Here is an 18,709-nt window from a genome sequence, read left to right as displayed (position 1 = left end):
GCTAGCATCTGAGGAACCTGGCCTTTCACTGTAGAGTTGAGTGTTTTTCAGAGGCACAGTGCTGCTGTTCAGGGTCTGTTGGGATAGTTTCTGCCCCAGCCCTCTTGCTGAGTTGTAAACTGAACCCCCCACAGTTCACCCCACACTGGGCCCTGCAAGGGAAAAGGAGGAGTGTCATCATCATGGGGTGGGCACTTAGGGTGTATTTAGTGGAATAGTGGCAGAGCAAAGTTGAGGTGCAAGCTTGGGTTTTCAGATTTCTCACTGGGGTAGGTGGAATCTATCCCAGGCTCCTGCTGTGGGGAGTGGCCAGCCAGGGCCATCTGCCCTCCTCTGTCGGGTTGGAAGGATGGGGGAAGTTGGCCTGACTGCCTCTGCTTACCATCACTCTTAAGGAAGACTCTTTTTGGTATATCCATCTTAGATGAGGGATCTGGAGTTTGGAAAAGTTAAATACATTGCTCAGGAGGAACAGAGCATTTAAATCCAGGTCTGCCTGACTCAATGCTTTGGTTCTTTCTGCTTTACCAGCTCTTTTTTTTTTTTTTTGAGATGGAGTCTCGCTGTCGCCCAGGCTGGAGTGCAGTGGCTCAATCTCGGCTCACTGTGAGCTCTGCCTCCGGGGTTCATGCCATTCTCCTGCCTCAACCTCCCGAGTAGCTGGGACTACAGATGCCCGCCACCACGCCTGGCTAGTTTTTTTTGTATTTTTAGTAGAGACGGGGTTTCACCGTGTTAGCCAGGATGGTCTTGATCTCCTGACCTCGTGATCCGCCCGCCTTGGCCTCACAAAGTGCTGGGATTACAGGTGTGAGCCACCGCACCCGGTTTACCAGCTCTTTGAGAGATTCAGTAGCTACTAGCTGTGTCTTTACCTGGCTTTACCATAAGAATTTCAGCAGCTTCACCTGTTTCTCCATAAAGTAATAGCAACTAAATTTAAGTGAAAAGGAGCCTGGTTTTGTGCCCTTTCCACTTTTCTTCCCTGATAGAAGATTCAAGAAATTCAGTGCTCATGACAAGTGTTTTATTCCTTTCACGGATGGGAGGGGTTATTCCAAGAGAGAATGCAGAGGAGGACAATGCTGAACTCAGCTCCAGTTGTGGTTTTAGCTGTAATTGGAAGGAGGTGGCTTCTTATGGGGCAGGGTCCTTCCCAGCCCTCACTCAGATGACCTGATTTGCCCTTATCTAAGACTCCCACGATTCCCTCCCTCTCATTAAAAATAAACCGGGCTGGGTTTGATGCCTGTAATCCCAGCACTGTGGGAGGCCAAGGTGGAAGGATTACCTGAGCCCAGGAGTTTGAGACTAGCCTGGACAACATAGTGAGGCCCTCTGCACCCCTGCCCCCCCGCAACCTGTCTCTACCAAATTACCTGGGCATGGTGGCACACACTTATAGTCTCAGTTACTCAGGAGGCTGAGGTGGAAAGATCACTTGAGTCTGGGAGTTCAAGGCTGCCATGAGCCATGATTGCACCACTGCACTCCAGCCTGAGCAACAAAGCAAGACCCTGTCTCAGACAACAACGAAAAAGAAAAACCAAAGAAGCCTGAAAAGCAAAATTTAAAGTGCAGTCCTGAAACCCTCAGGATGGTGTGCGGGGTGCAACCCAGAGCTGGGTAAGTAAGGGGAAAGCAGCAACCACAACTGAGGGCCACTTCCTGCCCCGGGCAGCCTCTGCTTGTGGGAGTGATCTGGGCTGTGACCTGCCCTTCCAGGCCCCCACCCTTGTTTCCCCAAAGCAGTGCCAGCACCCCATGCTCCTCTGGGCCTCTGACTCTCCCTTGAACCTTCAGCCCAGCGCGAAGCACCTTGGTTGTGCTCTGCTCGTGCTGGTGGGGTTGGTGTATGGTGCTGCTACAGCCTGAGGGCCAGAGCAGGGCATCTGTCTGTCCCTTTCTGCTTCCGTGGAGATGACTACTCCCAGACCCTACTGTGACAGTTTAACTGGGCCTGACCTCCCCCTCAGTTTTGAAATCCTGATGCCCCTGAGGTGAAGGTGGCCTGTTTGCTGTCTTTAGAGTACACTTCTGAGGATTTGGGATTCAACCTGTGCTTCTCTGGGTCTTTGGTCTGTATGCCCACCAGCCAGCCACTGTCCTTCCTGGCAGCTGTATCAGAGCTGGGGACCATCAAACTGGTTTTCTCCAGTGAGAGTTTTCTTGACATCTTTTAGTGTCAAGAAAGTGCCCTGGGAATCCCTCCTAGAGACCTTCCCAAGGGGGCATGGACCACTCGTGTCTGGGAGGACACAGCTTCCCAGAGAGGAGGGGATAGTGCTGAGAGAACCCCAGCGTACCTTGTCCCCTAGTAGTGGTTGAAAGTTTCTGGGTGAGCTAGTGCATAAGTGGGAGGGGCAGCAGGAGGATTGGCAGGGCTAGGAGAGGGGAACCAAGCCTACTACTTTGCTGAGATCCCCTCTCCCCAACCAGCCCTGTAGCTGGGCCGTCCCTTGTGGGTTGGAGGGGCCCTGGCAGGCTTGTAGCCCCTCCGCCCAACTCCACCCCAGGGAAAAAGTTGCAGCCAAGCTTCTTGCTTCTTTGTCTGCCTTCAAAGCATGACTCACACACGCTCTCCCCAGATTGGAGTGCAGCGAGAGGCAGGCAGCAGAGACCCCAGCCTCTCCTTAGGATGCTGAGTGGCTGGACTTTGCACCACAGGAAAGCTAGGAGTTGTTTTGTGATGTGCTTTGGATGGCTTTGGGTGTTTTTAGCGAGTGACAGAGGATTTGGCAGATTTTAGGGAGGCTAGCAGGAGGCTGTTCTGCTCGATTTGGAAATGTGACTCGCACCCTGTGATTCAGAGGCTTCCCAGGATCGTCAGCACCCTACCCCCCAGGGGAGCAGTGGATGTCCCTGAGAGACTGGAAAGCTGAATGAGAGGTTAAAGAGCAACATTAGTCCACAGGGAACAGATTCTCAAAGGCTCTGGGCTCAGACTCCTGAAAGTGGAAGCTGTGTAGTCAAGGCACTGACTTCTTTCCCACCTCTCCGTGCTTGGGACCTCTGTGTGTTGAGAGGGGAAGACTGAGTGGGGACAACCATCCCAAGATCGACGACCATCTGCCCATGCAGCCAGTCTCCCAGCAAACTGGAGGTCAGGGGTGGCCAGTCATCCCCCTGCTAAGAACGCTTCCACTAGTCAGGCCTGACAGCACCTCCCTGTGCTGTCTTTCCCAACTGCCTTCTCCTCACTTTGTACTTCGTGTCCTTTTCCTCAAAGACCACAAGCCCAGGTGATCTCCACTTTGGCTCCCAGCCGTTCCTAGGCCCAGCCCCTCTGGTAACTTGGGGCCTGTTGAGGGGCTTTGGCCCCTGCTCAGATGCATCATCTGTTCACTCATCCATCATCTCCAGGCCTCTTGGGAGTTGGAGAGGGCTGGACCTGGGCTTCCTAGGAAATACTGATGTGCTTCTGCTGCTTCTCATTGCTTGCTCCTCCACCTCCAGTACATGGGTGCCTGGATATGAGAGAAGGGGCTGTGGGTTATAAGCAATGGGATGCTTTATTTTATTTTATTTTTTTTGAAACAGAGTCTCGCTCTGTCGCCCAGGCTGGAGTGCAGTGGTACGATCTTGGCTCACTGCAACCTCCACCTCCAGGGTTCAAGTGATTCTTCTACCTCAGCCTCCCAAGTAGCTTGGAGTACAGGCTCGTGCCACCATGCCCAACTAAATTTTTTTTTGTATTTTTAGTAGAGACGGGGTTTCACCATATTAGCCAGGATGGTCTTGATCTCCTGACGTTGTGATCCACCCGCCTGGACCTCCCAAAGTGTGGGGATTACGGGCGTGAGCCACCACGCCCGGCATTGCCAGGAAGCCTGCTGAGCAGACAGGGACGGGTGGTCACCCTGATTGCAAGCAGGAAAGAGACTTATGGAACCTAGCAGATGCCTGGGATTTTTTAGGAGCTCTCCGTCTGTGCTTCAGGAATGAATGGATTTGCCTTCTGTGACTCTGTCTTGCCCGGGGTCTGGTCTCTGAGCAGTGGCAAGTCCCCGCACGTGGCCAGAGCAAAGCCTGTCATGCTGCCTCTCCTTTCCAGTTTTCCGTGTCCTTTCTCAGGGGTGAGGGTTGCCCACGCCACACTCAGCCTGGTTTTCTGAGAACTCTTTCTCAACTAATGCAGCATGTCTCTGGAGTGGAGGTGTCCAGTGACCCCACCCACTGGCCCAAGGCCATGGGAGCTAACAGGGGAAGATTCAGGAATGCCTGGGAGCCCTCAGGCTTGGGACTTTCAGGGTTAAATCCTGGCCCAGCAGGGACTGCTCTCAGTTCCTCCGTAGAATGAGTGTGAACAACAATAGCAGTGGGGAAATTAAGCTGAAAAGCCTGGGCCTGCTGGGTCGGGATGGGTTGCAGGGGTGCCTGGTGAGGGACAGAACTTGTCTGGCACCTTACTTGCCAGCCCGTGTGCTTTGGGTTGAGTGGTAGAAAGTGAACAGCTCTGCAGTCTCTGACCACCGCCCCCTGCAGTTCTTCATTGCCTTGGCTCTGCCAGTTTCCAGTGCACAGGCAGCTCTGGCCTCTCACTCAGAACTGAGGCTCAGGCTGCCGCAGGTGTATGTTGGAGTGTTTTGCCAAGCAAAGTTAGGGGATGATGCCTGGTCATATGCATTTCCTGTCAGGGGCTTTGGGCTCCCTGAGACTCTTCCCCACCTCCTTGCATCCTGCCCCTGCCTACAAAGAGGGAGAACTGAGCACAACTAGCAAGGCAGCGCGTTTGTCTCCTGTGTTAGTGCTTCTCTTTGATACTTTCTTTTCCCAACTCTTTGTGGCCGGCAGGGGTTTAAAGCGGTTTGGCAGTTCTAGTGTGCAGCCCGTGGGTTTTCTCTATCCCCAGGAATATGCTGATCCCGGCCATACTGTTACCCTTGCCCTAGGTACTGGCACCCTTTGGGCTGCTCTTGCCTGGAATTTGAACCGAAGTTCAAATGAAACTTCTCCACCATGGGCCCCTCAAAGCTGAGACCTCTCCACCATGGGCCCCTCAAAGCCAGGCCTTCACCCTTGATAGAGCTTTTCCAGCCAGACCCAGGTTGTGGCGGTCTTGCTTTATGTGCCAGGGGAGGAGTCCTCAGAGACTGACTTTGCCTTCTTCATGGCCCAGCAGGCAGGTTCCCCATCTCAACTCTTCACTATCTGTCTTCTTATCCTCCTGTGGCCAACCTCAGAAGCCCTGTGTTTGGGGAGGGGGTTTTTAATGCCTTGGTTATACTTTTGAAAGAATAGATGGACTCTTGGCCAAGCGCAGCAGCTCACGTCTGTAATCCCAGCACTTTGGGAGGCTGAGGCGGGCATATCACGAGGTCAGGAGATCGAGACCATCCTGACTAATATGGTGAAACCCCCTCTCTACTAAAAATACAAAAAAATATTAGCCAGGCATGGTGGCGGGCGCCTGTAGTTCCAGCTACTTGGGAGGCTGAGGCAGGAGAATGGCATGAACCTGGGAGGCGGAGCTTGCAGTGAGCTGAGATCTCGCCACTGCACTCCAGCGAGACTCCGTCTCTCAAATAATAATAATAAAAATAATAAAGAATAGATGGACTCCTACCACTCAAGCCCCCATCTTGGGAGGCTCTGTCTTCAGAGCCTCCTCCTATCCAGTGATGAGTATCTAGTGAGAGAAGGACGGAAAGAAAACAAAGAGCTTTGCCACCAGCTCCTCCTATCCCCTGTCCCTGGGGTCTGCATTGCTCCCTAGGCTTTTCAGGGGCTTAGTTCAGAGATAACCCTAGGCTAAAAGGAAAGAGGGGGAACCAGTCCTTGCACAGCTGCTGGTAGCCTGATTCCACTGCACCTTCACACTCTGGAAGGGGAGTCCTGGGAAAATCCATACTGGAGGCCGGGGTCACTGCACCTGGGGCTGGGTAGGCTGCAGTGGGAGAGAAAGCAGGCAGGGGCAGGCCAGAGAGGGCTTCTCTCATTGCCCACCTTCTGTCCTGCAGGTTGGAAGTACTCCATGACACACACTCGGAGAAAGTCTCTTCCCATGCTGAGTTCGGGCCCCAGTGGCCGCCGAGAGCCCCTGCAGATGGAAGACAGCAACATGGAGCAGGGGGCTGAGGGTGTGGAGCCAGGCATGCCTGAGAGCCCAGGTCACCTCACAGGGCGCCGGAAGAACTACCCACTTCGTAAGCGCCCATTGGTTCCTGAGAAGCCCAAGGCCTGCAAAGTGCTGCTGACTCGCCTGGAGAATGTGGCCGGTCCCCGGAGTGCAGATGAGGCTGATGAGCTACCGCCTGACCTGCCCAAGCCCCCCAGCCCGGCCCCATCCAGTGAGGACCCTGGCCTTGCCCAGCCCCGCAAGCGGCGCCTGGCCTCCCTCAATGCTGAAGCTCTCAATAACCTGCTGCTGGAGCGAGAGGATACCAGCAGCCTGGCAGGCACCCGCCGCAGCCGAGCGGGGGATCCCCACCGCAGCCGTGACCGTGATCGTGCTACTGGGGGCTGGTCCTCCTCCAAGAAGCGGCCCCGGCTGGGGGACCTTGGAGGAGGAAGTCGGGACCTGTCTCCAGAGCCAGCACCAGATGAAGGTCCCCGCCGAGATGGAGACCCAGCTCCCAAGAGACTGGCTAGCCTGAACGCAGCTGCTTTCCTAAAGCTGAGCCAGGAGCGGGAGCTGCCCCTGCGTCTGCCTCGTGCCCATGCAGAAGTAGATGGGCGCTCCACTGAGCCCCCAGCACCCAAGGCCCCGAGGCCAAAGTGGCCCAAGGTCAATGGCAAGAACTATCCCAAGGCTTGGCAGGGGGCCAGCTCTGGGGAGGCTGCAGGCCCACCCGGCTGGCAAGGCTGCCCTGATGAGTTATGGCCATCTACAACTCCTCGCGGACCATCCGTCCAGCCATCTCATCAGCCCCTGAGCAAGGCTCTGGAGAGGCCTTTGGGGCTGCGCCCTCACCTACCCCTGCTGATGGGTGGACAGGCGGCTCTGAAGCCAGAGCCTGGGCGCCCAGGCGAGGAGTCACCTGCCCCTAAGCAGGAACTGCATCAGCCCTCGTTCCCCACACCTCAGCTGTCTCCGCTGCCGATGCCTGGCAACCCCGCCGACTATAGTGGCCTATGTGTTGGGCCCGAGCTCACTGCACTAGGCAGCTTCTACCTGTACTGTGGCCAAGAGGGGCTGCAATGTGGGGGCTACTCGCCCTGCCCCATGCTCCCTGAGGGCAAGCTATCCCCAGTGGCTGCACCTCAAGAAGAGGGGCTCCTCTTAGCCCCGAGCTCAGTGCCCTCAGGCACCCCTTTTCAGCACCCTCCCTGGGGCTCCTCTCGCTACTGCTCTAGTGAGGACACTGGAGTGAATGGCTACAGCATCTGCGGAGTGTTGCCCCTGTCTCTCACCCGCGCTGGCACTACTTGTGGCGGCTGCCCATACAAAATGCCTTTTGCAGCAGGTGAGGCTTCCTGGGTCCGGGATATACTGAGGAGTCTCAGAGACACAGCATCCCAGGAAGTTGGGCCGTTGATCTGAGCAGGGGTCTCCCTTGGGGTCTGGCTGCTAACTGGAAGGTGGGGGCTTTCAGAAGCGAGAACTCCCGTAGTCTGTGCCCCAAGCAGAGGAGCATTCCCAAGAACAGGGCCCCATGTATAGTTGTGGACAGCCTTGCTCTTCCCAGGCTGCCTGTGGAGATTCTTGGCCTGGCAGTTAGGTAGCATTGCAGTGGTACAGGCCACAGGAAGGCCTGTCTTCCCTCCTCATCCTGGGATACTTCTTCTTAGACTCTGAATAGCAGGTTAGTTATTGGAATTAGGACTTTTACCAAACTGTTCTAATGGCCTGGCCCTTCTGCCCTCCTCAAGGAAAGCTAGAATTCCTTACTTTCTAGAAACCAGTACTCTCTGCATGCAGGTGAAGTTCAGTATTCATGGGAAGAGTGGTAGGTACCAGGCTCAGTAGGTGGTACCTACTGCACAGGGCAGCTTTGCCCTGGCTATACAGGCCTTGAAAAAGAAGTGCCCAGACTGAGCGTCACTTTGCTGGGTGTGGATAGAGAGGGTACACCTTGAGAACAGACAAACAGAGTTCCCTGACGTGGATGGAATGCAATCAGGGCCCACAGCTTTGGTGTCTGCCTGCCTGACAAGACCCAGACACCTGCCCATGCTCCGGCTGTTGAGACACTCCCAGAATCATTTCTCTTCCCTAAACTGGCAGAGGTATCCTCACCTGCCTCTCCAGGCTCCCTGCCTGCCTCCTGGGTGGAAATGAGACATCCTGGCCAGCAGGTCTGGCCTGCTGCTGGGGAGGTGAGGGCTGAACCTTCCAGATCTCCCTTCCCCCCACATCCTTCCTTGTAGGGGTCTATAAAACAACTTTATAGACCAGTTGGCCCTGGCCAGACTGGTTATTTCAGGTTGTGGCTTGAGTTAGAGTTCTTGTGACATGAGAACAGGCTGCTGCTGAGGGTTTTCCTTCTTTTTTTATGCCATTCCCCAAGTCTAGACCCTCATCCTCTCCCCCTAATAATAAGGACACCAGTAAACACCACGTACCAGGCACTGTTCTAAGTGCTTTACATATGGGAGGCTGCTTGCCATGTAATTGAGCACAGACTCTGGAGCCAGACTGCCTGGAGTGGAATGTTCTCCCCCACTTCCCTAGCCATGTGACTATGGGACAAGTCAGTAGCTGCTCTGTGTCTCAGTTTTCTTAACTATAAAATGGGGGTAATGATACTTACTGCGTAGGGGTTTTGTAAGGATGAAATGAGTTAATGTGTTCATAAAAAAACCAGCCAGTTACCAAATGTATGTGATATTTGTAACTACTATTTATATTGCTCTGAGGGTTAAGTGACTTGCCTGAAGTCACATGGCTAGTAAGTGGCAGAACCCAGGCTGTCTGATTCCAGAACCCCTATTCTCAAGCATTATGAAAGCCTTAGAAAATTAATATCAGGGCCAGGCGCGGTGGCTCATGCCTGTAATCCTAGCACTTTGGGAGACTGAGGCGGGCAGATTGCCTGAGCTCAGTAGGTTGAGACCAGCCTGTCTAACGTGGTGAAACCTTATCTCTACTAAACGTACAAAAAAATTAGCTGGGTGTGATGGTGGGCACCTGTAGTCCCAGCTACTCAGGAGGCTGAGGCAGGAGAAATACATGAACCCGGGAGGCGGAGGTTGCAGTGAGCCAAGATAGAGCCACTGCACTCCAGCCTGGGCAACAGAGCGAGACTGTCTCAAAAAAAAAAAAAAAAAAGAAAAGAAAGTTAAAAAGGATGTTCCAGCTACCTCTCTTTCAGACTAAAAGGGGAGATGACCAATCTCCAAGATCAGGAAACACCCCTGTCCCCTTAGAGAGTCACTCTGACAGTCCACCATAAAAAGGCCTCTGATCCCATTGGCCACCTCATTGGCCTTTGGTTGCACACTTAGAATTAAGACAGGAGCAGGCTCTGAAACAGATGGGTGATGGGGGTCCTGTCCTGACCCACTCTCTCCCTTTCCTAGAAGGCTGCAGATCCCTGAGCCAGTTGGAATTTCCTCTCCCAGAAGCTGGCCACCCAGCCTCACCCGCCCACCCACTCCTGGGATGCCCTGTACCCAGTGTACCACCTGCAGCAGAGCCCGTCCCCCATCTTCAGACACCCACCTCGGAGCCTCAGACAGTAGCCCGTGCGTGCCCTCAGAGCGCCAAACCGCCCAGTGGTTCTAAGTCAGGTCTGCGCACGGGCTCCAGCTGCAGGCACACTGCAAGGAGCAAGGCAGCCCGCAGGCCCAGTCACCCCAAGCAGCCACGTGTCCAGCGCCCACGCCCTCGCCGCCGCCGTCGCCGCCGCACTAATGGCTGGGTACCTGTTGGGGCTGCCTGTGAGAAGGCCGTGTATGTCTTGGTAAGTGCCAGCTCTTAGCTGATGACAAGAGGGAGGGAGGCAGTGGGGACACAGGACTTGCAGTGAGGTAGGTGCTAGGAGCGCCTGGTTCTAGCTACTCTGAGAGGTGACAGGGGACTCCAGTTTACTTGTACCCCAGGAATCAGTCATGCTGGCCCACCCAGCTTGCTTCCCTAGCCCCCTGCTGATCCTGTACCAGACACCGCAGGGAGGTCAGGAGACACACAGTCATAGCTGGTGGCTGCCATCTCTGTGAGTGTCTTCCCCTCCCCTCCCTGCTCACTCCGTCCCTTATACCCTGGATTGTAAAACGGAGGACTGTCAATGGAGAACTTTTCTGGATAAGTATATAGAGGAAGTTGGAATGCGCAGAGAAAATTAGTGATACAGAGAACATCTGGGATGATGAAAAGAGGCCAGGTGCAGTGGCTCACATCTTTAATCCCAGTACTTTGGGTGATGGAGGTGGTAAGACCACATGAGGCCAGAAGTTTGAGACAAGCCTAAGCAATATAGACCTCATCTCTACAAAGTAAAAACATTAGCTGCACAGTGCTGTGCACCGGGAGGCTGAAGTGGGAGGATTGCTTAGGTCCAGGAGTTCAAGGCTGCAGTGAGCTGATTGCACCACTGCACTCCAGCCTGGATGACAGAGTGAGACCCTGGCTCTTAAAAGTAATTAATTGGCCGGGTGCGGTGGCTCACACCTGTAATCCCAGTACTTCGGGATGCCGAGGCAGGCGGATCACAAGGTCAGGAGATCGAGACCATCCTGGCAAACACGTGAAACCCCGTCTCTACTAAAAATACAAAAAATTAGCCAGTTACTCAGGAGGCTGAGGCAGGAGAATGGCGTGAACCCGGGAGGCAGAGCTTGCAGTGAGCTGAGATCCAGCCACTGCACTCCAGCCTGGGCGACAGAGCGAGACTCCACCTCAAAAAAAAAAAAAATAATTAATTAAAAAGAATGTCAACTAAAATTTATTGAGGCTGGGCAAGGTGGCTCATGCATATAATCCCAGAGCTTTCAGAGGCTGATGCTGGAGGATTGTTTGAGCTCAGGAGTTCAAGCCCAACCTGAGCAACATAGCAAGATCCTGTCTGTACAGAAAAAAAATTTTTTTAATTAGCCAGGCATGGTGGCATGCATCTGTAGTCCCAGCTACTTGAGAGGCTGAGGCAGGAGGATTGCTTGAGTCCAGGAGGTTGAGGCTGCAGTGAACTATGATTGCACCACTGCATTCCAGCCTGGGTAACAGAGTGAGACCCTGTCTCTAAAAATAAATAAATAAATAAATAAATAAATAAAATTTATTGAGCACGTCTTAGATGCCAGAACTGAGCTAAGCACTTTGTAAGTATTATTCCCTTTAATCCTCGCCACCATCCTATGCGATATATATCCCATCTTCCTATAATTCATCCCATTTTACAGATGTGGAAGCTGAGGCTTAGCAACACTTGAAATAATTTGTCAAAGGCTGTGCCCCTTATAACAGTGGTTTAAGAGTTCAGACCGAGACTTGTTCCATTAGGAAGCATGAGCACTTACCCAGCACTGGGGGGCTTGGAGTGAGAGTCAGCTGTCAAGGGTGTGGTGGTCAGACCTCAGCCCCAGAAACATCAGGCCACTTTTCCACCCTTGTTCCCATTTCCCATCCTTTCTCCAACCATGAGAATGCCCCAGCCCCATCTAAACAAGCATAGTGGTTTGATAAAACCAAGGTAGTGGTTTGACTACCGTGAGGAAAGGATGGAGAGGATGTCATTTCCTCCCTCTGTCCTTACTCTGAGTGTGGCCCTGCAAGCCTATTTGTGTCATTGGTTTGTTGCCTAGGATGAGCCGGAACCAGCCATCCGAAAGAGCTACCAGGCGGTAGAGCGGCATGGGGAGACAATCCGAGTCCGGGACACTGTCCTCCTCAAGTCAGGCCCACGAAAGACCTCCACACCTTATGTGGCCAAGATCTCTGCCCTCTGGGAGAACCCCGAGTCAGGTACCTCTCCCTCTGGCTGGGGACCCAAGGGGCAGCTGTCTTCAGCAGAACTGTAGGCCCCAGATTGGCCCCTGCCTGGAGTTTGACCTGGCATGAGTCTCCTCGTGTTCCTGGCACAGAGTCTGCCTTCCACTCGGCTGGGGTCTGTCTGCTGCCGAGGGCTGTGGGTGACCTTGTGGCTTGGGTTGGATCAGCTCATTAACCTTTCCAGCCAGCAGAGCCTGGGCACCTGTCCCCCCACCTCACCTGTCAGTGCCTTCTCCCCCTTCTCCCTCCATGCCTAACAGCATTCCAGGCCTCTGAATGCTTGGCCTGGGGCAGGGGACATGGGTTGCCGGAGCCTGCAGGATTGGGCCAGGCATTGAGGTTGGATGAACCTCCAGGGCAACCAGCCAGCCTCTCTGCCTGAGTAACACAAGTTGCCAGTTCAAGCTGTAACCACTGTGTTGTCCCCCCAGGAGAGCTGATGATGAGCCTCCTGTGGTATTACAGACCTGAGCACTTACAGGGAGGCCGCAGTCCCAGCATGCACGAGGTGAGCTGCCCGGCAGATGGGTCAGGGAGGGCAGGAGAGACAGAGGGAAAGGTTATGGCACTAAGATGTGGTAGGGGGAGGGCAGCCATGGGCTGTAGTCAAATCCCTCGCTTGTCACTTGGACTCCAGAGAACCTGGGAAAGGACCCAGGATTTATTCTCTTTTCCCAGCACTGCCCCAATTCATGTTTCAAAGGGAATAATAACCTTTGTCTTAAAAAGGGGAACAGAAAGGGAACCCTTGAGGTAGCAGGTGCTAGTGAGAGCAAACGGATGTGTTCTCCTGGCAACAGGAAAGGTGAGGTGGAGCTGCATACCTGGTCACTTTCGGTATTGTCTATAGTATGGGAGGGAGGGGAGAAGAGACTCGTTCTAACACCCCATAGGCTCTCCACCAAGCCGTGTGCTGAAAGAGGTGACTGCCACCTGTGTGTGCCCTGGGCTCACCTTTTATTTCACTTTCCCTTGCAGGGACTTTTCATCTAACTAGAAAGATGAACATTTCCCCTCTCCTACGCTAGGCAGAGCTGGGGGTTGGGAGGTCAGTGAGTCAGGAGCTGGAGCAGATACCTGGCTATTCTGGAGAGGGAGGGGACCTAGAAGGGACTCAGGAGGAATACGTGGAGGCAGTAGGTGAGGCATACTTAGACTGAATTTCCAGGGAAGCTTCCTGGCTTGCTAGAGTCATCGCAGGTCAGCAGGCCAGCAGAGGGGTTAATGTACACCTTGCTCCTGGAATGAGGTGCTTTCCAGCCCTGGTAACAACCTCCACCTGTCTCCCTTTGAGCCCTTGCAGAATGAAGTCTTTGCATCGCGACATCAGGACCAGAACAGTGTGGCCTGCATTGAGGAGAAGTGCTATGTGCTGACTTTTGCCGAGTACTGCAGGTGGGTGGTTCCCTGCACCCTCTGGCTGGCCTCTTCCCTCAGGCTCCCCAGGCATATTTGGGGGCTGCTTGGAATTCCCCGAGAGGATCTCATTCTGCTCTCTACCTGATCTTACTCCCTGAGCCTAATCTCCCAGAACTTACTTCCTTATTGCCTGCCTCTACCATCTGATTCCTTTTTAGAAGAAAGAAAAATTGTTGCCACACTGAGGTAGAATGGTTGGAGCAGAGTTGGGGGGTAACATTACTGCTCTTGGAAAAAATTTTGGCGAATTGGTAGGCGAATGGAGGGAGGCCCTGGCAGGTGTGGTTCTCCAGTGACAGAGAAGATAGCCTGGTGGTTGGCAGAGCAGACATCACCCCTGGGATGGGTGGAGACAGCACCACCCCTTGGGGAGCTAGGATAGCCTAGCTGTCAGGGTAGAGTAGGGTAGGGTAGGGTAGGGAAGGAATTGGTCTTCTGCAAAAGTGACTGCAGTAAAGATAGTGGTATCTCTCTGCAGGTTCTGTGCCATGGCCAAGCGCCGAGGCGAAGGGCTTCCCAGCCGAAAGACAGCACTGGTTCCCCCCTCTGCAGACTACTCCACCCCACCCCACCGCACAGTGCCAGAGGACACGGACCCTGAGCTGGTGTTCCTTTGCCGCCATGTCTATGACTTCCGCCACGGGCGCATCCTTAAGAACCCCCAGTAGCCTCCTCATGCCCACGCTGGGGCTACCTGTGGGCAAGTGGGGCTCGGGGTAGGGGGCACTGCTTGAAGCACAGCACTTGGTTAGGGGGCCACAGAGGCCTAAGTTTGCTGGCCTGTGGTTTTCTTGGGTGGGGGGAGGGCAGGGGCCCCCGTGGGTTCTGGGCCCCAAGGGAGGGAGCTGGGGAGGCCAGGGTATAAGAAAAGCATCAGAGCTTTCAGCTTGGCCCAAGATACCTTCTGTGGTTCCCCTGGGTGGAGATTTCCGAAGAAGTAGTCTTCTCTGAGGCTGGGCCAAGCCTGAGGGGCATGGGGCCCTAGGAGGGTGGGGGTGGCAAGGAGGGGCAAGGTCCTTCAGGAACCAGACTCAACAGGCCCTTCTGTAGCCTCCTCCGGGCCCTCAAAGGGGGAGCGGGAGCCAGCTTTACCTCACCCACTGTGACCCGCCGCTTCCCCTTCAGCCTGGGACCAGGCTTTCCTAGATCCCAGCACAGCTCTGAGCTTGTTCCTTTGAGGCATGGAGAGCCAGAGTCTGGCTTCCAGAGCATTGACTTCCTCTTCTAGACTTGAGGCCTTTGTCTGGCTTTCCTCCTTTGCCCTGCAGTAGCAACTGGTGCTGGGACAAGTTGACCCACCCTTCACAGTCATGGGTGTGGCCCGCTTGAGGGAGTCTCCTGTCCACCTCCCAGAGAGGGCCACCCAGCAGGTCTGGCTTCCCAGAAAGTTAGCTGATGATTGTGGGGTTTGGCATGTCTGGGAGGGAAGATGGGTGCTGGGAGAGGGTTGGGGGCAGGGGGCAAGGAAAATTGCTACCTGATTTGTTGGAGATTTTTCCTCTTGCCTTACACATGGAGGTTCCAGTAAACCTCTTGCAGAACTTCACACATGATTTTTCAAGCCACACCCACCTGAAATCAAACCAAAGGAGTGCTGTGGCTCCCCTTGCCCTGCCACCTTTTCCCTAGTCTTTTGTAGATTGCACTAATTTACATCCCAGCGAGAATCAACACTGTATCAGTCCACAGACCTGCTGAGCTGCAGCCACTTACTCTAGGAGCTAAGGACCTGCATTTTCAGTTTGTTCCTGTTGCCCAGAGGCCCTGTTCTCACCTCATGCTGCTCCCCAGAGTAGACTAAGAGGCTCAGTCCCCTGTTGTCCTTGTGGAGACTAGGCCTTGGCCCTGGCCCTGAGACTCTGTGAGGGGGCTGGAGCAGCCTGGCTATTTCCTATTTGTACCAAAGAGGAGCATGGTGGGAGAGGGAGTGGAGTGCAGTGTGGCTTGGGCGTGGCGCTGGGAACCTGCTAGCTGAGCACTTCCACAAGGGCATACTCCCAGGGGCAGGGGCCAGGGCTGAGAACTGCAGCCCTGGGTCTTCCCTTAGGGAGGAGGGGCAGACGAACCCAGCAGGCTGAGGAGGTGGCACTGGGTGAGGACAGTTGGGCAGGGGCTGCAGAGGGAGGTAGAAATGAACCCTGAGGGCTCCCCCGACATGCCCTGCCCTGTCCCTTAGTAGATGAGTTGCTCCTGATTGGTCATTGGGTTTGGGTGAGGCCTGGAGGCTTCAGAGGTGAATTTATGCTTGGGAAGCCTGATCCCAAACCTGAAGGGAAGGGACTTGGGTCTCCTTGAATTGAATAAGCTGTTTGGAGGAAGGTGTCCGTCTGGGAGGATGGGGCAGTAAATGAGGTTGGCAGAGTGGCAGTGGGGGCTCTGCAGAGCCAGGCTTGGAGCCTGCTCATTCTGAGCCCTTGCTGCCAAGGAGCCCAGCCTCACCTAGCAGGAAAGGAGATCACAGCCCTCCTCCCAGGAGGTAGGGTCTGCTGCCCTGAACTTAAATGCTTTTGAAATCTCTTAGATGTGGAAATATTTTTTCGAACCTGAAAATGCAGCTGGTAGAATTTCAATGGAAGCATAATCCATGTAAAATATATTTTAGTTGATATTTTGTAAAATGCACTTTTTGTGTGTGTTGATCCTGGTTTCCCAGATCTGTATTTCAGTGTTTACAAGGGAGGAAGGACCTTTCCTCACCTCCCTTTTGACAGAGATTAGAAGTACTTCTTTAAGAAAAAAATAAATTTGAGAAATTGTATTGATTTAGAAAAGGATCATTTCCTGTGTGTCCTTTTGTCTTTTGATGTGTGGGTGTGGAAAGACTCACTATTCTTATTTCAGAGGTCCCTCTTTAACCCCTGTGGCATGGGTGCTCACTGAGGCCAGTGAGCAAAGAGGGCAGGGAAGCAGGGGGAAAAGAGTGAGGGGAGGAGACAGAGGGACTGGGAACTTGGAGGTGACTTCTTGATTTCATGGTGGCCACAGCTGCCTGCTTAGGTCTGTGCAAAATACTTCGGTTGCCAGCCCTCACCTGGCCAGTGACTTGGAAATTGGTCCCCAAGTAGGTACATGGTAAAGATACCTTCTCTCACGAAGTGGCTCCTGCCTGTAATCCCAGTGCTTTGGGAGGCAGAGGCGGGAGGGTTATTTGAGCCTAGGAGTTTAAGACCAGCCTAGGCAACATAGCCTATGTCTCTCCAAAAATTTTAAAATTAGCCAGGCCTGTCAGTGCATTCCTGTAGTCTCAGTCGGGAGGCAAAGGTAGGAGGATTGCTTGAGCCCAAGAGCCCGAGGCTGCAGTGAGCCATGATCACACCACTGCAGCCTCGGTGACAGAGTGAGATACTGTCTCGGAAAAAAAAAAAGATCCCTCCTCATCACCTTGGGGAACTGGCCAGCACTGTACTGGGGCCTCGGTGTCTTGCAGCTGGTGCTGCTTGCTTGCTGAGGAAATAAAGGCCACATCATGGGGCCAAAGGTTTGTGGCCCGCTGACCCCTGCTTCAGCCCAGCCCTGGTCCCAGTCTGGAAGCTTCAGTGTTGACCATGTTCCAGGTGGGCCAGCTCTAAGGCCATAGAGGTTCCTGGGGGCCACGGCACACAGCACACCCCGCGCCCTCTTCTGCGTTTTGCTAAGGCATGGTGCGTGTGGGCAGGAACATTTCTTCAGAAGTTATTGGTGGCACAGACACCACCATGCATTTTTCTGGTTCTGCCTTCAGTGTGTTATCCACAAGACTCCCTTGAGGTGAGTGGTAGCCTGTCCTCATCTTACAGACAAAGTGGTATGAAGATAAGTTTCAGGCCCAAGGACTCCCACTGCCTCACCCTGACTGCTAACACGGAAAACTACCCTCTAACGTTAAAGAAGGGAGCACATGTAGCCACATTATCAAAAAATTTTAAAGGTCTAAGGTCTTTTTTTCCTCTCCTGGTTTAAAAGACATACTTACTGGAAAATATGATTTTAATAGAAAATCCTATCACCAGAAATGTATACCTTTAGAACTATTGGAAGCAAGGAGCAGCGTAGTCAAGGCAAAACCTTCACATGAACTTCTGATGCAGCAAATGGACAGGTGGTAGCCTGCAGATGCACCGGGGCAATCGGATGTGGAGAGCCTGCCCTGGAGAGATGGAAGGCTGCAAGGCTTTGCCATTCCTTCCCCTGGCTCATCCTGTGTGCTTTCCTATTGCTGGGATTGGGGGGCCATCAGTGAGCCCTCCGGTGTCACCTCATCCCTCAAGTCCCCTCATTCTTCTGAATTCATCTGATCACTGGTAGCTCCATTCTCCCAGTAGTATCTTCTGTTTTCCATCACCTGCTCTGTACAGTCTGCCCTCAAGTCAGCTGCTTCCTCCCTTCGAGCCATTCCGTGATATGCCCCATTAATCTCTCAAGGGCCGCGACTAGGAATTTAGATTTTAGAATCAGAACCACCCATATTGAGTCTCATCTTCCCTGAGCCTCTCTTCAGCTATACAAAGGGAATGCCCACACTAGCTCCCTGCCAGGGTGGCTGTAACAACTAAAGGAGATAATGAATACAAAACACTTAGCGGCCACTGCCCGAAGTACACTTGGGCTCTAATCTTATTGCTCTGCTGCTTCAGAGCCTTGCTGACTCTCCACAGGCAGCAAGAACGTAGCTGGACGAAGTCAGGCTACTGAGCCGGGTTCCCAGTGGGAAATGGTGGTTGCTGACATCCAAAGCACTTGGGGTCTGCTGTCTGCCCAAGTGACCAGCCTGGTGCCATGGAGCACACATTTAGCTCCAGACATGGAGACTGCGTGTTGTTTCCCAGCTGTTCTGTGCCCTCAGCTCCTCACCCTTCCAAATGTGTGTTGGCCACACCAGCAGCTGACAGACCAACGCCATCAGCCCCTCCCCAGAGTGCCCAGTTATCCCACTGCCTCATGCCTGGTGAGGAGAAGATAAAGGAGGGGAGATGCCATTTCCAGACGTTTCAGCATTACCCAGTGGACAAGCACTGTAGTCAGTCCCCAGGTATTGCTAAACACAAGGGTCACCATGGAGACACTGGTCAATGTCTGACAGTCCTGCTCTTTCCTGGAGTGGCCACGACCTGCGGGACGGAGGGAGGTAAGGGTGGCAAGGGGGAGCACACCGAGGACTCTGCTTCCAGCTGGAAAGACCAGCCTCCGGCATGTCTGGACTCGGAGAGAGCGCTGCGGGCCTCCCTGCCTCCAGACCGGTTGCTGGAGGAAGGGCTAGGGCAGGCCTGAGTTTGTGGTGGATCCCCCTGGTCCAGCTCCCTGTAGACACACGCTGCACGAGAGCGGCCTCGAGTCTTTCCTGCCTTCGAAGTCTCAGCAGCTTTTGTCCCCAAGCCCAGAGGACAGGGGTGGCCCTGACTCAGGCGCCCTCTTCCGGGTAGGGGTCTGCGTGCGCCCTCCCCA

The 18,709-nt window shown here is 53.9% G+C and overlaps 2 protein-coding genes across 4 annotated transcripts in view; both read left to right on the top strand.

Annotated features, from left to right (window-relative positions):
* The window catches only part of BAHD1 (bromo adjacent homology domain containing 1), a 28,433-nt gene extending 12,366 nt beyond the window's left edge, over positions 1 to 16,067 (top strand). Inside the window, exons 2-7 of one of the 3 annotated variants that reach the window (XM_011989274.1) lie at positions 5,961 to 7,406; positions 9,466 to 9,845; positions 11,683 to 11,842; positions 12,301 to 12,377; positions 13,164 to 13,264; positions 13,767 to 16,067. In XM_011989274.1, the coding sequence (XP_011844664.1) occupies positions 5,975 to 7,406; positions 9,466 to 9,845; positions 11,683 to 11,842; positions 12,301 to 12,377; positions 13,164 to 13,264; positions 13,767 to 13,956 (2,340 nt within the window). In that variant the 5' untranslated portion in view covers positions 5,961 to 5,974 and the 3' untranslated portion in view covers positions 13,957 to 16,067. Of the gene's footprint in view, positions 1 to 5,718; positions 7,407 to 9,462; positions 9,846 to 11,682; positions 11,843 to 12,300; positions 12,378 to 13,163; positions 13,265 to 13,766 lie in introns of those variants that run through there. The other 2 variants (XM_011989275.1, XM_011989272.1) reach the window with 2 other exon arrangements.
* A 687-nt stretch (positions 16,068 to 16,754) lies between these two features.
* CHST14 (carbohydrate (N-acetylgalactosamine 4-0) sulfotransferase 14) overlaps positions 16,755 to 18,709 on the top strand; it is a 4,581-nt gene continuing 2,626 nt past the window's right edge. Inside the window, exons 1-3 of the mRNA XM_011989345.1 lie at positions 16,755 to 16,842; positions 18,111 to 18,392; positions 18,562 to 18,683. Of these exons, the coding sequence (XP_011844735.1) occupies positions 16,755 to 16,842; positions 18,111 to 18,392; positions 18,562 to 18,683 (492 nt within the window). The remainder of the gene's footprint in view (positions 16,843 to 18,110; positions 18,393 to 18,561; positions 18,684 to 18,709) is intronic.

The sequence above is a fragment of the Mandrillus leucophaeus genome, unplaced genomic scaffold (genome assembly GCF_000951045.1).
Source record: "Mandrillus leucophaeus isolate KB7577 unplaced genomic scaffold, Mleu.le_1.0 Scaffold35, whole genome shotgun sequence".
Taxonomy (NCBI): Eukaryota; Metazoa; Chordata; class Mammalia; order Primates; family Cercopithecidae; genus Mandrillus; species Mandrillus leucophaeus.
The sequence above is the reverse complement of the archived record's forward strand: the minus strand, read 5'-3'. Positions and strand labels throughout refer to the sequence as shown.